Source organism: Herpailurus yagouaroundi, unplaced genomic scaffold (assembly GCF_014898765.1).
Source record: "Herpailurus yagouaroundi ecotype Mexico unplaced genomic scaffold, PumYag 142, whole genome shotgun sequence".
Taxonomy (NCBI): domain Eukaryota; kingdom Metazoa; phylum Chordata; class Mammalia; order Carnivora; family Felidae; genus Herpailurus; species Herpailurus yagouaroundi.
Genome location: NW_024412397.1, coordinates 13615587 through 13635165, shown reverse-complemented (window position 1 = coordinate 13635165; position 19579 = coordinate 13615587). Strand labels below are relative to the sequence as shown.

Below are 19579 nucleotides of genomic sequence, written 5' to 3'. Positions count from 1 at the left end.
CTCGCACTTACTAAAGCATTACTACGAAGGAAAAGAAAACCAATCAACGCCCATTCAAGGTAGTTAAGTTCTGGTCGATTCCTTTCTTCTCCACTTGATTCATGTGCTCGGAGGAAGCCTACAATGCATCAAGGCAAGGAAGAAAGAAGTTCCTTTGAACAACGTGCAACGCTTGCATTCAGCTCAGTCTGTCGTTGTGTGTGATGTAAATGTCCAGTGCTGATAAGCATCATAGAGAAAAGCAAAGCCAGAGGAAAGGATGGTGAGTGTTCCAAGGGACTGACATTTGAGAGACAGAGGGTCAGGGAAGTCCTCTCAGGGTGATGTCTGTACAGAGATAGAAAGAAACAAGGGATGAAGCCATTTGAACATCCAGAGAGAGAGGGGAGCAAGAGTAAACAAAGCCACAGGTGAGGACAGCCTGGGCAAGCTCAAAGAACAGATGGGGGGCTCTGGTAGGGCTGAGGGCAACAGGAGACACCACTGTGGACAGGTGGCCAAGGTCCACATAGTGCAAAACCCAATGAGCTGCAAGACCTTTGGATTCGGGGCACCCGGGTGGCTCAGTCGGTTAAGCTGCTGACTTTGGCTCAGGTCACGATCTCACATTGGGCTCTGTGCTGACAGCTCAGAGCCTGGAGCCTGCTTCGGATTCTGTATCTCCCTCTCTCTCTCTGCCCCTCCCCCACTCGTGTTCTCTGTCTCTCAAAAATGAATAAATGTTAAAAAAAATTTTTTTTAAAGAAAAGACCTTTGGATTCTACTCTAGGCATGATGGGAGCCACTGGGGCCATACTAACACATGACAAGACCAACATGTGCATTTTAATACTAACTTTAAAGGAGTCAAAATTAAAAATTCAGTTTTATGATGGCGGGGGGGGGGGTCCCACTAGCCGCATTCAAGTGTTCAACAGCCACAATGTGACTACCAGATTGGAGAAGGCAGACACAGAACATTTCCATTCTAGAGCATTCTATTAAACCGTGCTGTTTGAGAAGGGTTTTTCTGGTTTTGTTTTTGGCTTTTTTTTTTTCTTCCTTGCAGAAGAGGTGTTTGAACAGGGAAGTGACAAGACCTGACTTACAGTTTAAAAGGGTCACTGGTCACTATATGAAGAACAGACAGGGGGTCAGAAGAGGTGCAGAAGCAGGCACACCAGTTTGAAGATCATGAAGAGCAGTTCGGGCAAAAATACGAGCAGCTACCATTACGAGGATGGTACTGACAGCTGCGGTCTGAAAAAAAATGGGCCAATTCAGGACAAGCCCTGAGAGTAGAGCCAGGAGGACGTGCGCGGGTCGAGACGGGTCAAGACGTGTGGTGTGGGAGGAAGAACCAAGGCTGGCTTCTCGGTTACCAAGGAGATGAAAAGCAAGGAGGGGGCAACGAGAGGGAGTCACACATTCTGGTTTTGAAACGCGAAGTCTGAGCTGCCCCGGCAACCAGGTGTTTAAGTCCAGAGGAGAGGATATTATTTCCGAAGAGTAGCCTCTCATTTGCTAAAAATGCAGGCTGTATTCGTGAAGATAATACCTTGTTAGTTAAGTAAGCCTTTGAAGATTATTAGCAAAACTCACGGCCTTGGAAAATATGGGCTGTGTTCTCTAAGACTCCACATGAGAGTTCTGGAAAGTTCAGAGGCCTCTACCTTGCACATCAATTGTAAAGAACGCAATTTTCTCAATGATGAAAATGACTCCAGGCCGAGGGGTGGAAAGTCAGAAAACTGGAAAAGGAAGATTTACAACATTAAAGGCTCGAAACAGACACAGAGGAATACTTACCTTTGTTTTGTTTTCTTCCGCAAACCCAGGGGTATCTGTGTCGGGCGGGTAGGCCACTGTGACGTAGACGTTATATGGCTTCACCTGCATTTCGGAAACAACACGTGCCCCTTCAGTAAACAAGGTCCGATTCCGCATCGACCCTTAGCCACCTGCACCGGCCACCAGGCAAACGTCGTGAATCCTGCCCTGATTTTCCCAAGGCAGAATGTGGCTCTGGGTGGAGGACCAGCACCGACTGGGTCAGGAAAACTCCTCTCCGTGAAGATCATTTGGAAATAAAGGCACAGGGTTCACCCCAACAACCTCTACTCCCGAAAACAGCTGGCAGAGATTCACCTCCTTCTGAGTGTTGCCCACCCCCACTGAGCAGGCAAGGCCCTAGGAGCCGTCCAGGAGGAAGGTGGACAGCTAAAGGGAGGTCTCCTTTCCCGCCTGCCCCCCCACCCCCCGGACACCACTCAGCACTGTGTGCAGGACCATGGGACCGGTCTCTGCGACTGCAAACCTGGCTTCCTTCACAGCCGCTTCTGAAGCTCTTGTTGATTTCATCTACAGAATACGTCAAGATCAGTCAAAACCCTTTTCCTGTGCTCTTCAGAGCCAGGCCTAGAACTACACGGATCCCCTGAGAAGTCTGCCTGGTCAGAAACTTCCTAAGCCACCAGCCCCTGCCCAACAGGGAGTCAGGAGTCACTTGTACCCTCCCCCACAGAAGAAACCAACAGCCAGGTCAGACCAGCCAAGCAACTCCAGAAAAGACGACCTCACCCTTATTTATATGCAAAACCCCTTCCCAGCTTCAAACAGGTTCCGAGGCTTCGTTGCCTCACTACAAGGCCTCCACGCCTCCACTCAGAAATACACCCCCAGCAATTCCAGAAGATTCTCCCGCGAGCGAGTCGGCCAGGACATACCCTTCCCAAAGACCCTGCCCTTCAGTGGCCCTGCTCCACACTTTCATCTGGCCCTGATTCTTAGTGGCTCTAAGGGTGATAGTTCACACCATCCAAATTTCTGCCCCCCGATTTTTATTTGCTCTTGGCTCGCTGCTTAGCCCCAGGACGCTACCTCGGGAAGTTAAAAGCAGACAGACAGCTGGGGGTACGTAGGCCACTGTGCATCTCAAGGAGGTTGAAAAGTGCCAATAGCGTGTCCTCAGGCAACAGCCCCTGAGAGCACCCCAGGGTCCCGTCTGTTCACACAGCCCTTATTCTCCCTGGGTCCCTCTGCCGGGCACAGTTCTGAAGCCTGTGGGAGGAGCTGTCGGGGTCGGGAGAAGCATTAGATCCTGGCCAGCCATGCCGAACAGCACAACAGCAAAGGGTGATGTCTTTGTTGGTTCATTGCCACTGCACTCAGGGCGTGAGACAGCCCGTTCACTCGGCCTCCACGGGGCATGCAGCTTCAAGGCCCAGCCGTGCTCAGAAATAGCTCTGGATTCGGGCCAGCCAGTGAGGTTGATGAGCAAGCAATTTCTCTTCCACTTGTTTTTGAGATAGTGACTTCAAAAACCGTCTCCCACGGCCTTGCCCTCTGCTGTGCACAGACCAGACAAAAACACCACCAAAAAAGCCGGTGCGTGGCAACTGGCCCACAGAAGGCCTGAAGCAGACTCGACTCAGACGTTTCTCTAACGCTCCTGTGCCCCCTCCCCCTGAAATGCGTAAGGACCGTGGCGCACAAGCGAATGTAAGACAGTGTGTCAGAGCAGTGTTTCTCAAGTTCAAGGTTATGGCTGAGCTACCAAACGCCTGAAACAGCTTTTCAGAACAGCTTTCTCCTGGCGTAGACACAGATCGTCGGGGTTGGAAGAAGCCAGGCCCGGAAGAAACAGTTTGGGGCGCTGGTAGTCTTGAAGTCACACGACCCTCTCAGTCTGTGGTTGGGTTCCTCCAGCGGCTAATCCCTTCGTTGTTGTATTTACTCATCCAAGGGATACTTACTAAATGAGTCCCGTATTATTCTGTGAATGAAGACGTGGACGTCAACAACTCGAGAGAGCCCCTGCCCTCGTGGCGCGGCCCGTCTCTTGAAACTCTTGGTCAAATAACTGGTAACATCTAAATACGCTATACTCCATCTACACTTTCCTTTAATCAACTAGTCCCACAGCCCCGGCAGAAAACGAAAGGGGGTTGATGTGGCTTCACTTGCTCTTGCTCAGACGATGCCGACTCCTAGAGATCACCCCTGTCTCTAGGAATTTACAAGCCCAGACTTCACTAGCGGACTCCTCTGCTCACCTTGTAGCCGTGTTTCTCCTTGTCCCTGCTGACTGACCATCCTCTTTTCTCCTGCTCTGCCCACCTCCATGCTTTTCGCCATGTTCTTCCTTCCCCTGGTCTCCATTTCAATCAGAAAGACAACCGTCTGCTCAAGAACTGACTACCAAAATCATCCCGCCTACAATGTGTGGTTCCTAATTCCATCGAAACGAAGACGGGGCGAGGGGGGCGGGGGTCCTGGAGGGAGGAGCAGAGCTGTGTCTGAGAAGCTCCAGAATTTCACCTAGGCGTACTTTTCAAGGCTGAGGGGCAAGATGGCCTTAGGGGGAGGGGAGCATGACCGGAAGGAGGGAAGCACAAAGGCTATTTTTCTTTGACTTGGTCTCTGCTACCACATCTTTGGCCACAACCCAGCAGAAGCTGGCTTTCCAAAAAGATTAACTTTTAGAATCTTTAAATCATATATTTGTACCTAAAAAAACAGAGTTAAAAAAAAAAAAAGGAACACCAAAAGGTGCAACAAATGTTTTATTATGCACAAAGCATGGCTAGGGTCCTACTTTAGTTTGGCGGGCAAAGGGTGGGGTGGACAGGAAGACGTAAGAGTTAGTTAAACCGGGGCACCTGGGTGGCTCAGTCGGTTGAGCGTTCGACTTCAGCTCAGGTCATGATCTCACAGCTCATGAGTTCGAGCCCCCGTGTGTCAGATTCTGTGTCTCCCTCTCTGTCTGACCCTCCCCTGTTCATGCTCTGACTCTCTGTCTCAAAAATAAATAAATGTTAAAAAAAAATTAAAAAAAAAAATTAATCCGAAAAAGATCATCACAAAGTGCTTCGAGTCTGAGCAATTCTATGAGGTCTGTTTCATTCACAGAAAACACAACCACGATGGCAAAACAGACTGAAGTGTCCAGGTTTCCAAAACACAACACTGTAAGTTTGCAGGGAAACAACTGTTCTGACATAGGTCTACTATGAACAAACTGGATTTTGATTATTGAATTTATTCCCCTCAAAGCCTACTTTTCATGGCACGTGTTTATCTTATTCCATGTTTCCGTGGGGACATTTTTCATGGAGTCTGAATATGGACAGGAGTCAAGCTGACTTTCAAGTCCAGGCAAGCTTCCTGCAGCGTGTGAATCACATTTGTCACAAAGAGGCTTTGGGGACTCTGTCTGTATTAGCAACTCACTTTCCTTTTCCTCTTCTTTAGTAACATGTCTGTCCTACCATGTACAAGGCTTAGGGACAAAAAGCCCTAATAAGCAGATTTTTCATTTCCAAAACAGCCCTTCACTTACCAGATGTCTAAGGCCGGATCAATCAGGTAACTTCTGACCTGAATCATAGACACATCATCTGCCCAGGGAACCAGAAAGCCAAGACGTTGTTACTGCTTTTGTTACAAAGCAACAAAGTGGCTTTAAGCAACTCCATGAACTACCAAAACTCAGCGTTCGTATCTATCAGGTGGCAAAACGACATCTGCCTCACAGATTTCCCAAAACTTTTATAAGCGTGCCTGGGTGGCTCAGTTGGCGAAGCACCTGACTCTTGATTTCAGCTCAGGTCATGATCTCACAGTTGGTGAGACCGAGTCCCGTATTGGGCTCTGTGCCGACAATGCAGAGCCTGCTTGGGATTCTTTCTCTCTGCCCCTTCCCTGCTCATGTGCACGGATGTGCGTGCTCACTCTTGCTCTCTTTCAAAATAAATAAACATTTTAATAAAAACATAAATAAATGGTTATTTGCAAAGGGACTTTCCAAGTAAACATTTCAAAAGAAATGCTGGCATTCTTGTTTGAAATTTCACAGCCTTACGTGTCCTATTGGCTAAACATATTATAAAGAGCTATTATTGATTATGAGTATTTTTTTAATCTTTATTTTTGAGAGAGAAAGAGAGAGAGAAGAGAGAGAGACAGAGAGAGAGAGAGAGAGAGAGAGAGAGAGAGAGAGACAGAGCATGAGCAGGGGAGGGGCAGAGAGAGAGGGAGATGGAGAATCTGAAGCAGGCTCCAGGCCCTGAGCTGTCAGCACAGAGCCCAATGTGGGGCTCGAACTCATAAACTGTGAGATCATGACCTGAACCAAAGTTGGAGGCTTAACCGACTGAGCCACCCAGGTGCCCTTATTGATTATGAGTATTAAGCAAGTTGATGAAAATGAAATTTGGGGCTGGTTCCTTTTCGATGAGAATGGCACAGTCTACCGGTCTCTAAGTGGCTCATGAGGATTCTGTCATTGATTGGACAACTCATCTGTACTGTGATGCTGGGCAATGTGGTGCTCTGTCACACACCATCAAGGGCTCTTCCGGGGATTTTATAAATCGGCGGTCAGCCAACTATGGCCTGTGGGACAAATCTGGCCCTCTACCTCTTTTTGCAAATAAAGTTTTATCGGAACACAGCTATCTCTGTTCATTTACTTTTGCACATGGTTGTTTTCCTGCTCTCACAGTAGACTTGAGTAGTCGCGACAGACACCATCCAGCCCTTGAAGGCTAAAATGCCTACAATCTGGCCCTTTACAGAAAAAAGTTGCCAACCCCTAACCTAAATTATTAAACAGGATCCCCAGGTCACACACACTCCTACCATGAGAAGGTTGGCCAAAATGAATTTTCTTCTGGGCTTTTAACATCACAATGTAGTGTTACATTTCAGTGCAAGTTACAATAGAAAGAATTTTACCTTGCCTTTTCAGTGTATGATTTGGGATAGATATGTGTGGTACTTTCTAAGCGTCCCCATTGGACAACAATGAGGCAGTCGGCTTCCCACAGCTGAGGTTGTGTGAAGGTTGTCACATCACGACAAGCATTTATTTCGATGCTAATGCTAACCACACCCTCCTTCACAACACGTTCTCTTAACTGTGAAGATAAAAAGCATTTGCTTTCATCAAGATTTCTTTAAGATACTAAAGTATAAGTCTCAGGAGAGCCAAACGATATTTTTAATCCAGCCCTCTTGTTTTACAGAAAAGGAAACAGACCCAGTTAAATGATTTGTCTCACAGCTGAGAGCTAGACAGGAGCGGATTCAAGCTTTTCCCTCAAACACGTGCTAATTTCCTCACTCGGTCTTCAAGCAGAGATCTTTTCGTTAAAGAAACACCTCTAGAGAATCACAGGCTCACATGGTATTAGACTGAAAAATACAGAGTAAATATAAAGTAGTATTTTGCGTATTAAATTAAGCGAGCGAAACACCTCCCAGCCCTTTTGCTTCTATCCCCAGTAGAGTCCTTATGCGATGAAAAATGTTACCTGCAGAATTCAAGGGCTGAGCCGATGCCCTTTCGCTAACGTCACGTCTACAAATGTCTAACGTGATACGACAACGCGTGTCAAGCAGCTGCAAACCAAAGGGGAACATCCACTGCCGAGCTGGAAGATAAAAACTGTGAAACTGAATACAGTGTTTACCTCCATCTGCAAAGCTTCAGCCAGTCCCCTGATGGCAAACTTGGACGAAGAGTAGGCCGTAAAACCGAATAATCCCAGCTGTCCTGCCTGGGACGAGACAAAGACTATCCGGCCGACACGACGCTCCTTCATGGTGGTGATCACTGCTCGGCTGGGGTACACGCTGCCCAGGTAGTTGACGCTCATTAGTCTCTGCCGGGAACAAAGGGCCACGTGAGGAGTGAGCAAGGTCAGAGCCTCAGGGCTGCGCTCCACGGCAGTTGTCTGCTCTCCGGATCTGAGGGCCAGTGGAGCCCAAGTGACTGGGGGCCCGAGGGATGTGTCGAGGGAATGAACGATGCAGTGATGCTGTAAATGAGCCCCGGTGCCCATGACCTGCCCTCTCAAGCCTACTTCAGTCTAGTCTCTTATTCTCCTCGTGACGGCAGTGATGTCTTCGCTGAAAACCGGTCAGGATTAGTCTTCTCCTTATCCAAAGTATGCTGTGTACTGCAAGCAATACTTTCTGAAAAACAGTTTTAGGAAAAAGGCCCCCAAGGATCTCTGGCCCTGTTAGTTCTAAGCTACGGAAACATCACAAAGAGACTAGGACGTGGTTAACGGCAAGGACTGTGGTTACTACCTATTTGATGACGAACAAGAGAGTCAGGCACTACTTATTTCTGCAGCTGAACACAGGGCTAGTGCAGGTACTAGCCACAGGGTTGTTGCAAGCATTGAAAGAGGAAACACAAGTCAAGGCACAGCCTCCGACCCACCGTCACGTGCTCGGTCAGCGTTGGCTCTTACATCACGATGGGTAAGAACTCACGTAGGTACCGAGAGTGTATCTTCCTTTCATCCTGGCAACTCTCAAAAACCTTACATTTTAACTTGGAAATCTAAAAGTGCTGGCATTAAATTGTTTCTACATTAAGGGGCACCTGGGTGGCTCAGTTGGTTAAGAGGCTGACCCTTGATTTCGGCTCAGGTCATGGTCTCATTTTATGAGACCGAGCCCCGTGTCAGACTCTGTGATGACAGAGTGGAGCCTGCTTGGGATCTTCTCTCTCCCTCTCTCTCTGCCCCTCCCCTGCTCGTGCATGGGTGCTCTCTCTCTCTCTCTCTCAAAATAAATAAAATATTAAGAAATGTTTCTATATTTAAAGTCCTGTAAAAATACTAGATCTATCACCATGTGAAACCAAACACTTCATTGCATACTATATTTACACTGTGACTGTAACTAATTCAAATATTACACAAAAGTACACGTGCATAGGTGCAAAACCAAGGAACTCCAGAACACTGTAAATGATTGTGTTAGGATGCTGGGATTCCCACTTTTCCCAAAATGTCTTTTAATATCATTATATTGTCTTGATAACAAAAATGCTCTTAAAAAGCACCCCGAAAAGATGGCACACTAAGCCCAAGTGTTCACTTCAGCTCCCTTCTAGAGACCTAACTAAAATCTCAATAAAAAGATAAATTTTTGTAAAGGCAAGAACCCACAGAGCACAGACAACAGGAAAGAAAATAACATTTTGGAAGCTGAAAATCAGCATGGCGAGTGATAACAAACTTAGTGGAAAGCTGAATGCTAGAAGCAAGGAGCAGAGAAACTGGGGGCGCCTGGGTGACTCAGTTGGTTAAGCATCTGACTTTGGCTCAGGTCATGATCTCGCAGCTTGTGAGTTCAAGTCCCACGTTGGGCTCTGGGCTGACAGCTCAGAGCCTGGGGCCTGCTTTGGATTCTGTGTCTCCCTCTCTCTCTGCCCCTCCCCCTTTGTGCTCTGTCTCTCTCTTTCTCTCAAAAATTAAAAAAAAAAAAAAAATATATATATATATATATATACACACACACATACATACATACATACATACATACATATAAGAGCAAATTAAACCAAAAGCATGCAGAAAAAAATATTAAAAATAAAAGAAGGAAATAAATGAAACAGAAAACAGAAAAAATAAATGAAATAGAAAATAGAAAATTAACAAAACCTAAAGCTGGTTATTAAGAAGATCAATAAAACTGAAAAAATCTCTAGCCATGCTGGTCAAGAAAGATAAAGGACACAAATTATCAATCTCAAGAATGAGGGGGATGACATCACTACAAACTCTAAGTTTATTTATCTATTTTGAGAGGCCAGGGAGGGCAGACAGAGGGAGAGAGAGAACCCCAAGTAGGCTCTGTACTACCAGCACAGAGCCCAATGTGGGGCTCAAACCCATGAACCACGAGATCATGACCTGAGCTGAAATGAAAAGTCAGGTGCTTATCTATAGATATTAAAAGGACAATAACAGAATATGATGAATAACTCTGTGCCAATCAATTCAATGACTTAGATGAAATGGACCAATTCCTTGAAAGACACAAGCTACCAAAGTCACTCAAAAGAAATAGACAAGAAGATATAGATGTAGCCCTACATTTATTAAAGAAATTGAATTAAAGTTAGAAATCTTCCCACAAAGAAAACCTTAGGCTTCTGTGGTAAATTCTACCAAACATTTAAAGAAGGTTAATATCAATCCTACACAAATTCTTCCAGAAAAGTGAATAGGCAGGAATACTCCCCCACTCATGCTAAGAGGTCAGCAATACTTTTACAAAAAAATCAGAAAAAAACTACAACTGGGTCTACCCCAGGAATGCAAGCTGGTTTGACATGGGAAATTAATCAGTGTAATTCACCATATTAACAAACTAAAAACAGAATTCTGTGATCCTCCCAATAGATGCAGAAAAAACACCTGCCAAAATTCAACCTCCATTCCTTATAAACACTCTCAGAAAGCTAGGAATAGAAAAGAACTTTCTCAACTTGATAAAAGACATCTACCAAAACAAAGCAACACAGAACTACAGAAAACATCATACTTAATGATTAAAAAACAAAACAAAACAAAAGTTTTCTCCCAAGATCAGGAACACCACAAGTATGTCTGCTCTCACAACTTCTATTCTGTACTGGATGTTCTAGCCGTACAATAAGGGTATCCAGATGGGAACAGAAAAAGTAAAATTGTTGCAGATGACATGGTCTTGAAGGAAGAAAATCCAGTGAGCACTAGAATCAATAACTGACTTTAGCAAGACTGCAAGATCAATACATAAATATCAATTGGATTTCTCTACGTTCGTTCTCAATGAACACTCAGAAACTGACATGAAAAATGCCATTTACACTAGCATCAAAAAACAGGAAATGCTGAAAAACGATGTGTAAGACCCATACATTGAAACCTACAAAACACTGCTGAGACGCAAAAGAAAATGTAAATAAATGGGAGACATAGACTACGTTCACAGGTTAGAAGACTCGGTTATTGTTACAATGTCAATTATCCCCATGTGGATCTACAGACTCAATGTAACCCCAATCAAAAGCTGACAATAATTATCCTTAAAATCCACAGGTAGATAAAACAAAATATAGTTCCAAGGATCCACAAAGAAAACCATTAAAAAGGAAAATTAAGAGAAGTTCCCCGGGACCACCACCAGTTCCGGTGATTCACGGACAACCCCACAGAACTCTGCCCCTGATCATACCCGTGACTAAGATTTGTGACAGTGAAAAGGCACAAAACAAAATCAGCAAGGGCAAAAGGCACCTGGGCCAAAGTCCAGAGGAACCAGGCAAATTTCCCAAAGTACTCTCCCCGGGGAATCATACAGCACGTGCTGTGACAACCCCCCCCCCCCCCCAGCAATGCGTTCTAACAAGTATCCTGTGCAGGCAACTTCTGTGCCTGAGAACCCTGTGGGCCTCAGTAAAGCTAAAACCAACCAAGCAAACAAACAAATCATCAAAACAAAACAAAACAATCAAATAAAAAAAAAAATGAAAGCGAATTGATTTTAAATAGAAATGAACTTTTATCTTCAGAAAATGCATCAAGCCTGGCAGTGGGCGTTCCAACAGGACTTACCCACGATGAGCACACATCCAGATGTGACCACGACACGGCAAGGGACGGAGACGGAGAAGGGGGACAGCCGAGGGGCAGATACCGGCCTGGGAGGGGGACACTCCCCAGAGTACGTTGGCCTGCTGCCGGCATTCGGGGCAGCCGGGAAGAGGGCCCTTCTAGAGCGGGCCATGAACACGGGGTGGGGGGGTAGGCCTGGTCACCGATAGAGGCAACAGGCTTTGGGTTAACAGTCCTCTCTTTTTAAAAGTCTGGTTCTCGGGGCACCTGGGTGGCTCAGTCGGTTAAGCATCCGACTTCGGCTCAGGTCATGATCTCGCGGTCCATGAGTTCGAGCCCCGCGTCGGGCTCTGTGCTGACAGCTCGGAGACTGGAGCCTGCTTCGGATTCTGTGTCTCCCTCTCTTTCTGTCCCTCCCCTGCTCATGCTCTGTCTCCCTCTGTCTCAAAAATACATAAAACGTTAAAAGTAAATAAATAAATAAATAAAAGTCTGGTTCTCACTGGGCTGAGACCGCTTCCGACACCCGCTATCAGCTGCCCACGCCTCCCCCCACAACCGCGTGCTGATCTCCGTCCCCCACCCCTCACTCCGAGGTTCCCCATCACCGCCCCCTGCCTCAACTACCTTCCCCCCTGATGCAGCAGGCAGAAAGCACCTCTAACAACCGAAACGCAGATCACACCACCACCCAGCTGACCTTAAGCCCCTTCAAAAGGTTTTGGACTAAAATCCAAACTCCCCGTGGTGGCCGCTGGGCCCCAGTGGTTCTGGCCCCTGCTCCACTCCACATCGCTCCAAGAGCTGACTCCCCACCCCTCTGCCCTGTAAAGGGCTCCTGGTCAGTTCCTTGAGTTCGCCCTCCGTGCTCAGTCAGGGTGGGTCTGTGGATTCCCCCTCCATTAACCTCTCTCTCTCTCAATCTCTCTCTCTCTCTCTCTCTCACACACACACACACACACACACACACACACACACACACACACTCTCTCTCTCTCATACATTCACTCACGCTCACACACACCTGACCCCTTTCTTGCTGGCCCCCTCAGCACGTCACACCGAGACGAATACGACCACTAGTTTCCCCAACTGATTCTTTATCCAGCTGTTGAAATCATCTTCAAAATCCCCCTTTGATTACTTATGGTAAAGGCGTGCAGGTCAAGACAACTGCCTTATTTAGGCCGAGTGGATAAAGGAGCCTTTAACACACTCCAGCCCCAGATCAGGTGCCCTCTGCTTACAGCTACGTCTGGACTCTCCTCTGACTGGACTTTGTATCACACAGGCCACACGCCTTCCCACAGGCCACCAGAAGCAAGGCATCTCAACTACTAGGCCCGCAGTCTCCTTCTCCACAAAAGGGGGATGGCATTTACCTTCGCGGGGTAAAGCGTTCAAAATCCACTACAGCAGTAAAGGCTAATGGAATGTGAAGAAAAAGACAGTTGATAGGACGTCAACTAAAAACCTGTTTTAAAATTTTTTTTAATGTTTATTTATTTTTGAGGGGGAGGGGAGGGACAGAGAGAGAGAGGGAGACACAGAATCCGAAGCAGGCTCCGGGCTCTGAGCTGTCAGCACAAAGTCGGACTCAGGGTTCGAACCCACAAACCGGGAGATCACAAGCTGAGCCAAAGTCAGACAATTAACTGACTCAGCCACCCAGGCACCCCTAAAAGACTGTCTTGTACTTAAGAAAGATTTCAAAACTGATGTCCATTTATTTAGAGCTGACATAGATTACTAAGAGAAGTTCCCTGGAAAACTTGTTTAAAAGTATAAACAGAAACATGATGCATGGTCTTTTCGTCTCGATTTCAGAACTCAAAAGGGTCTGCTCATGAGCTTTTTTGGCTTACCAAACCCTGACGCTTGAGATGAAAACCCAGCAGCCCTTGGCTTGCAGAGACCTCTCTTAGAGGGAGTAGCTCGGTGAGTCATCACAGTGATGTGTGTCCGCTTGGAGGGGTCACCCCCGTGTTACAGCTCGGGAAGCCACGGTCCAGAGACCCGTCTGAACTCTTAACGCTGGATGGTCACGGTGCTGGAACCAAAACCTTGTCGAACCCTCCCCTCGCCTTCTAAAACTTCTATTAATCCTGAATGCATTTTATCTATGCCGTCGGTAAAGCCTTCGCCTGTGGCCCCGTTCTACTTCTAGCATATGGCCTACTCAACCAGCGAAAAACACAAATGTCTACTTACTTCAAAAGTGCTAACTTCAAGGTCTTCAAATTTTCCCGAAAGCGACATTCCTGCACAGTTCACAAGCATGTCTACTGGGCCCAGTTTTTCCTGTGCCTGGAAAAATTTATGAGAGCAGGCAGTAAGAAAGAGAAGAATCACGTCGTAGCAGATCAATGCCAATAAATACAATCTATAAAACCATTAAACCTACAGAGATGATTTAACAGCTCCACACTGCACACTAAAACAGTAAGAACCAATCGAAAGGCAAGTGAATTCTTTCTGGTTAACCCGGCCCCTTACTTGTTTTATGACATTCTCTACTTGGCTGTAGTCTTGAGATACGTCAACTGATATACAAAGCACCACCTGTTAGAAAGAGGACACAAAAATGATCAAAGCCATGCAGGTGTCTAAAACTATTTTTTAAAGAATTTTTTTAAAGTAAAGGCAATTGTTTCCAATAACTAGGGAGTCTAGTTTTCTATGCACAGATTGTAGTGTCAGAAATCCGCTGATGGTGCAACAGGAGAGCTTAATTTTCTTGGCCATTTTCACAAAAAACTCTTGCACAAACTCAAAAACATGTATTAAGAAATGTTGGCCAAAGTACAGATTTTTAGGCATAAAATAAGTAAGTTCTGGGAATCTCACGTACGGTGTGGTGACTCCTGTTCCGAACACCGCATTGTCTGCTTGAAACCGGCTAAGAGAGTGGATCTTCCGTGTTCTCAACTCACATAGTCACACACACACGATAGAACTATGTGAGGTGATGGATGTGTCAGCCAGCTTGAGGCAGTAAACATTTCACAGCGTAAATGTGTATCAAATCATCACGTGATACACCTTAAATACATTCAGTTTTTGTCAATTATACCTCAGTAAAGCCGGAAACAGAAAGGAAACGAAATGTAAAAAGCTCCTCTTAGAATGCCACTGATCTATAGTGACAGAAAGCAGGTCTGAGATCACCTGCAGCCAGATGTGGAGAGAGGCCCGGACAGCAAAGAGGCAAAGGGAACCCTAGAGATATGGACACGTTCTGTGTCCATTTCAGTGGTGGTTTCACATGCATATATATCTGTCAAAAGCCATCAAACTGTACTCTTTTTTATTTATTTTTAGTTTTTGTTTTTTTGAGTAGGCTTCACATGCAGCATGGAGCCTAGTGCAGGGCTTAAAACTCACGCCCCTGAGATCAAGCCCTGAGCTGAGAGCCGACTAAGCCACCCAAGCGCGCCCTGTACCCCTTCGGTGGGTGTGGTTTACGGTACATCAATTACATCTCAGGTCGTTGAAAAGAAAACATAATTCACATGAAAAATAAACTGTACATAAATCGTATCTCAAGTTAACACCTTAGGTTGTTAAAAATAAAAACAATAAATCTAATAAATAAGCTTACACAAAGACTCCTGTTGGAGCCATACCAGAGCTGTGACTGCCCTCCTGGGGTTCCTCATCGGCGGGCAGAATACAGAGATACGCACACCATACCTACTCACCAAGGCCTGGGACCTCAGTTCGGGTCCCTCCTCAGAGGCTGAGCCAGGTGACTTTATCCTTCAAGGCCAAGGGTCGCTCTGGGCCTGTGGGAGCTTGTGACCCATCACTCACAGATTCTCTAGACAAGGGGTCACCAAGGGAAACCCACCCAGAGCTCACCCAGGACAAACCTGGCCATGCCCAGAGGTTCACAGCCCAGAGAGACGGCAGGAAGAGGCCAGCCCGTGCTTACCACGGAAAACAATTAGTCTTTGGAAAGGAAGGAGGGAAGGAAGGGAAGAAGGAAAGGGGGGGAAAAAGCACATATTTCAGTGCTTACTTACTTTGATAGAAATTTGTAAAACAGCAGTTAAGAATACTAATGGGTACCGACAATGAGCTATTGTTTTAGTTTCCTTTTTTGGATAATGTTTTCAAAGCCAGAGCTTAGCCTCTGACATAGGAATGTTCTACGTTCCAAGGGGGGTCACCGAGAGAAGCAGAAAGGCATTTCTTGATTTCTCTGTATTTCCATGAGTTCTTCTCTGTTGACACTGGCCGCCACGCCAAGGGGCAGACAGAACGAGGGCACAGACGCGTCACCACGTGCACCCACATGTAGCTGCGGGCCCAAGGCGGGCGGCCCCTTCATTCACTGGCTGAGCAGAACCTGGGGAGCCTGCAGTGGCCTCACCTTCAAGCAAAGGGATCAGAAGCTGGTGACGCCAAAGATCCCTTCTAGCTCTAGGAAGACACAACGTGAAGAATAAAGCCACGACATGAAAGGACACCACCTTAGAATCTGCTGCACCAGGAGGCAAGTCTTATTTGATGCAGGAAGGAACCCTATCCAGATGATCTAAATTCCTAAGAAAAGGAAACACAAATGTAACCGAGAATACTCCAGAAGAGTTGCCCTTGGGTTTTATATCCCTATAATCACGGGATTTTTACACAAGTCTTTTTATACAGTATTAGATCATTTACTATAAATAGAAGCTACGCCACAGGCCAGCAAAATTTCAGGGAAAAAAAGGGTCAACAAATCACCAGGAAAAGAGCACCCACTCCACGGGCACTGCTTATGCTAAGCCATACAACAAACCCACTCTGTGCCAGCAGGAGGACGGAGCTCCCTCGTGCCACCCTGGCCCTGATGATCTTCCCTTCCCTGATGTAGACGTCAGGAACCTGTCACATGCCCTAAAGCCTTCTGACAGACGAAGTGGGGGCAGGAGCCACGGAGAAAAAGTCCGGGCACAGAGACGGTGCTGACCGCGGGCCTGGCCTTCAGCCGGGAGCATTCAAGCTCCTTGGTTTTAGAGGATATTTCTTCCTCTATCAGAATTTACACGAATACGAAAACAAAACAAAACAAAAACAGGAAGCTTTGCGAAGCTGCCTGCTTTCCATGTTCACAGGCACGATCGGAGGCCACAGGAGTAGAGAAAATCTCACATATGTGCGCAAGGAGGCGTGCATGACAATTTCCACCTGCAGCACAGAGTACCAGAGCCAAAGACACGCAACCCTGCACAGGGAACTAAACACACCGTGGGGCGCCCGAGACCGCGCCACGGCTGTGAAAACAATGAGGCTGATTTATTTTTATTGACACGGAAAGGTCTCTAACATATTTTGGAGGGGGAAAAAGAGGCGGTCAAAACTACAGTGAAATACCATCTAATACCCATCTGAAAGGCAAAAATTAGAGAGCGTGCCAGGACCAAGCGCTGGCAAGGATGCGAACAACGAGAACCACCGGGCATTGCTGGTGGGCGAAGCTGCTGAAATGCACACGCACGCCGTTAGTCCACGATGCCATTTCCCAGCACGGTCCACTCTTGGGCAAGCACACAGAGACATGGAGAAAAACTTTAGTAATGGCAAGAAATAAAACTAACCAAAAAACTGGAAATGAAATAGCTACCACCAGCAGAACTGATGAACAAAAGGCAGTGTACATATTTTTAGGAAAATGCTGCAGAGTGGTAAAAAAAAAAATGAGTGGACTACTGCTTTATGTGGCCACGTGGAGGAAATTTGAAAAAACAGTATCTAGTGAAGAAATCAAGTTGCACAAAAATGCATACAGAATGATGTCCTCCAAATCTAACAGAGACAGAAAGTAGACCAGTGATTGCCCAGGGCAGGGGTGGGGAGAGCGGGCTGGGAGAGGTGGGGAGTGACTAGGTGCGGACTTCACGGGATGATGAGAAAGTTCTAAAATTGACTCTCATGACGTTTGTGCAACTCTGTGGATACGCTAAACACCACTGAATTGTACACTTTAAATCGGTGAATTGAATGGCAAGTGAATTGTGCTTTACCAAGGCTGACAAAAAAATAAGAGTGATGCCATAAAATTCAAAACGAAGAGAAGTAAACAGTATACTATTTAGGGTCACGTGCACATACAGTCAAATTAGGAAGAAAAGCAAAGGACTCATCAACACAAAAGTCAGGTTGGAGGCTGCCTCTAGGAATGAGACCAGAGGATTCAGCTGATATGGGCTCACCAAAGGGGGGTTCAGGGGCCCCGATAAATCTCATTACTCAAGCTGGGTGGTGAGTGCAATATAACTTGTTGTCATGTTTTATACCGAAAGATACACACACACACCATTTTTATTTATCCAAAAATTCCATAGCCAAAAAAATTTTAATACTCCTTTCCTCTTAAGTGTTTGTATGAAGTTAACTTAAATAAATAATTGAAATAAAATCATTTTCTAGAAAAACGTTATTTGGTCATTTGTGAGTGTATGTCAAAGTCTATAACGTTTTTTTGTGATACCCTGAAGACAATTCAAACAATCTGGCCTGTTTAAAAAGCAGTCTGACAGGTATTTTAATGAAAAAAAAAAATCCTACATGCTTTCAATGAACTATTCTCAGTTGAAATAACTCTTTTTTCCCTCTATACAACTGTGTTGATTAGTACAGAAAATGCATCATGAAGACTGATCATACCTGTTTATCGTTAATAGAGTGCTTTTCAATTTCTTTCTTTGCCTGCAGCAGCTTGTCCTAAAAGCAAAAAAGAACAATTAGTTCTGCTGATTGTCTATTTGCCTGCTTGCTTGTTTAAATGGAATGAAAACGCAATTATTTGTGTTTATTAAATTCTAGAAAACACACGAGACGGCACCTATATTGCATAGCTATGGGCCACAGTCTACGAAAGACAGAAGCTATAAAACTACGACCAAGTGATAGAGAGGGTTTTAATTCACTGCAGAGAAAGATGACAGAAAAATAAATGAACTGCAAAATCCCAATTAACAACTTAATTGCTGATGGGCACCTCATCAATTCTAATAAATGTTTTGATCTGACATTATTTAGTCGTGATATAAAACGGGAACAACCACATGGCCACTCAATGCTTCCCAAACTTAAGGGAACATGTGATTCCATGTCAAGAGTACTTTCATAAGCGACTGTCCACTATCTCCCTCCCCTACTATAAAAGCAAATATAGATAGGAAAAGTCACTTTTGAGACGGACTGAGAAAATCGAATCCTGGCTACTTTCAAAAATAATCTGAAAAGAAGCAAAGGTCCCCCCCAGTTGAGTAATTCTTCCAAGGTCTCCATTTTGCTTATTTTACTCATTTCCAAGAAGACAGATATATCAGTTTACAGTGTCTTAATGTGCTATAAAAGTTGTCACTTGAATACACCAGGACAGCCTGAGAAGAACAAAACGGCAGAGGAATCCTTTGGAAAGACACATGCGATCCCTAAACATGAACGTGTCTATAATGAAACAGTGCTGTTCTATTAATAAAGATACACACAACTTGCCTTTGTCCAAATTGGAATAAAGAATGACGTTAGAAAATAAAGAATTTCTGGATCCCAGGAGGCTCGTCTGCTCATTCATGCCTCGCAATGTGAGGACCACAGAAAGAGCTGGCGAGCACCTGAAACCCGGGCCCTCCTCTGTCTCCTTCTTATCTGTCTCGTGTCAAATATCAGCATTGCTTGAATCTCAGATAATGCCACTTTACTGAAGTTATGTTTTCACTCCCGCAAAGTGACTTCAACGCCAAAACAAATGCATGGTTAGGGACGTCAGGATACCCACGAAAGGTAGCAACTCTGCCCTTCTTGAGTTTAAGAAGAAATTACGAACATCGGAGCCTACTTCTGTGCCGTTGTTTAAACAGTTCCCCCAGAGGCCCTCCCTGGCAGCTGTGCACCCCCACCCGAGCGGTCACCCTGCTGTGCCCTCCTGTGGCCTATGTGAAGCCAACACCCCCAGGCAGCCCATTCCTGCCTTGTTTCTTCTTTCCACAACCACGAGCCAAGCATGATGCCCAGCACAGAATAACGGCGGGGCACCACGCGGTCATGGTCACCTCCCCCCCGCTCTCCCTGGAGCAAGAGGACCCCACAACTGTTCGTGTGAATACAGTGTGACTGCTTTGGCTGCGGAAACAACTTTGGCAAGAATAACAGACCCTGGGGGAAAAAAGGGAGAGGGGAGGGGAGGGGAGGGGAGGGGA

The 19579-nt window shown here is 45.9% G+C and overlaps 1 protein-coding gene and 1 long non-coding RNA gene across 2 annotated transcripts in view; both read right to left on the bottom strand.

Annotated features, from left to right (window-relative positions):
• Positions 1 to 19208, bottom strand: part of KDSR (3-ketodihydrosphingosine reductase) — a 32848-nt gene extending 13640 nt beyond the window's left edge. The window contains exons 1-6 of the mRNA XM_040478478.1: positions 19203 to 19208; positions 18039 to 18095; positions 13881 to 13946; positions 13596 to 13691; positions 7455 to 7646; positions 1789 to 1872 (exon numbers count right to left, since the gene is read on the bottom strand). Of these exons, the coding sequence (XP_040334412.1) occupies positions 1789 to 1872; positions 7455 to 7646; positions 13596 to 13691; positions 13881 to 13946; positions 18039 to 18095; positions 19203 to 19208 (501 nt within the window). The remainder of the gene's footprint in view (positions 1 to 1788; positions 1873 to 7454; positions 7647 to 13595; positions 13692 to 13880; positions 13947 to 18038; positions 18096 to 19202) is intronic.
• On the bottom strand, positions 6959 to 7448 carry LOC121032836 (uncharacterized). The gene is made up of 2 exons (XR_005791513.1): positions 7296 to 7448; positions 6959 to 7176 (listed from the first exon to the last, which is right to left on the bottom strand). It is a non-coding gene; the product is annotated as an uncharacterized LOC121032836 (long non-coding RNA).
• Positions 19209 to 19579: the final 371 nt, after the last annotated feature.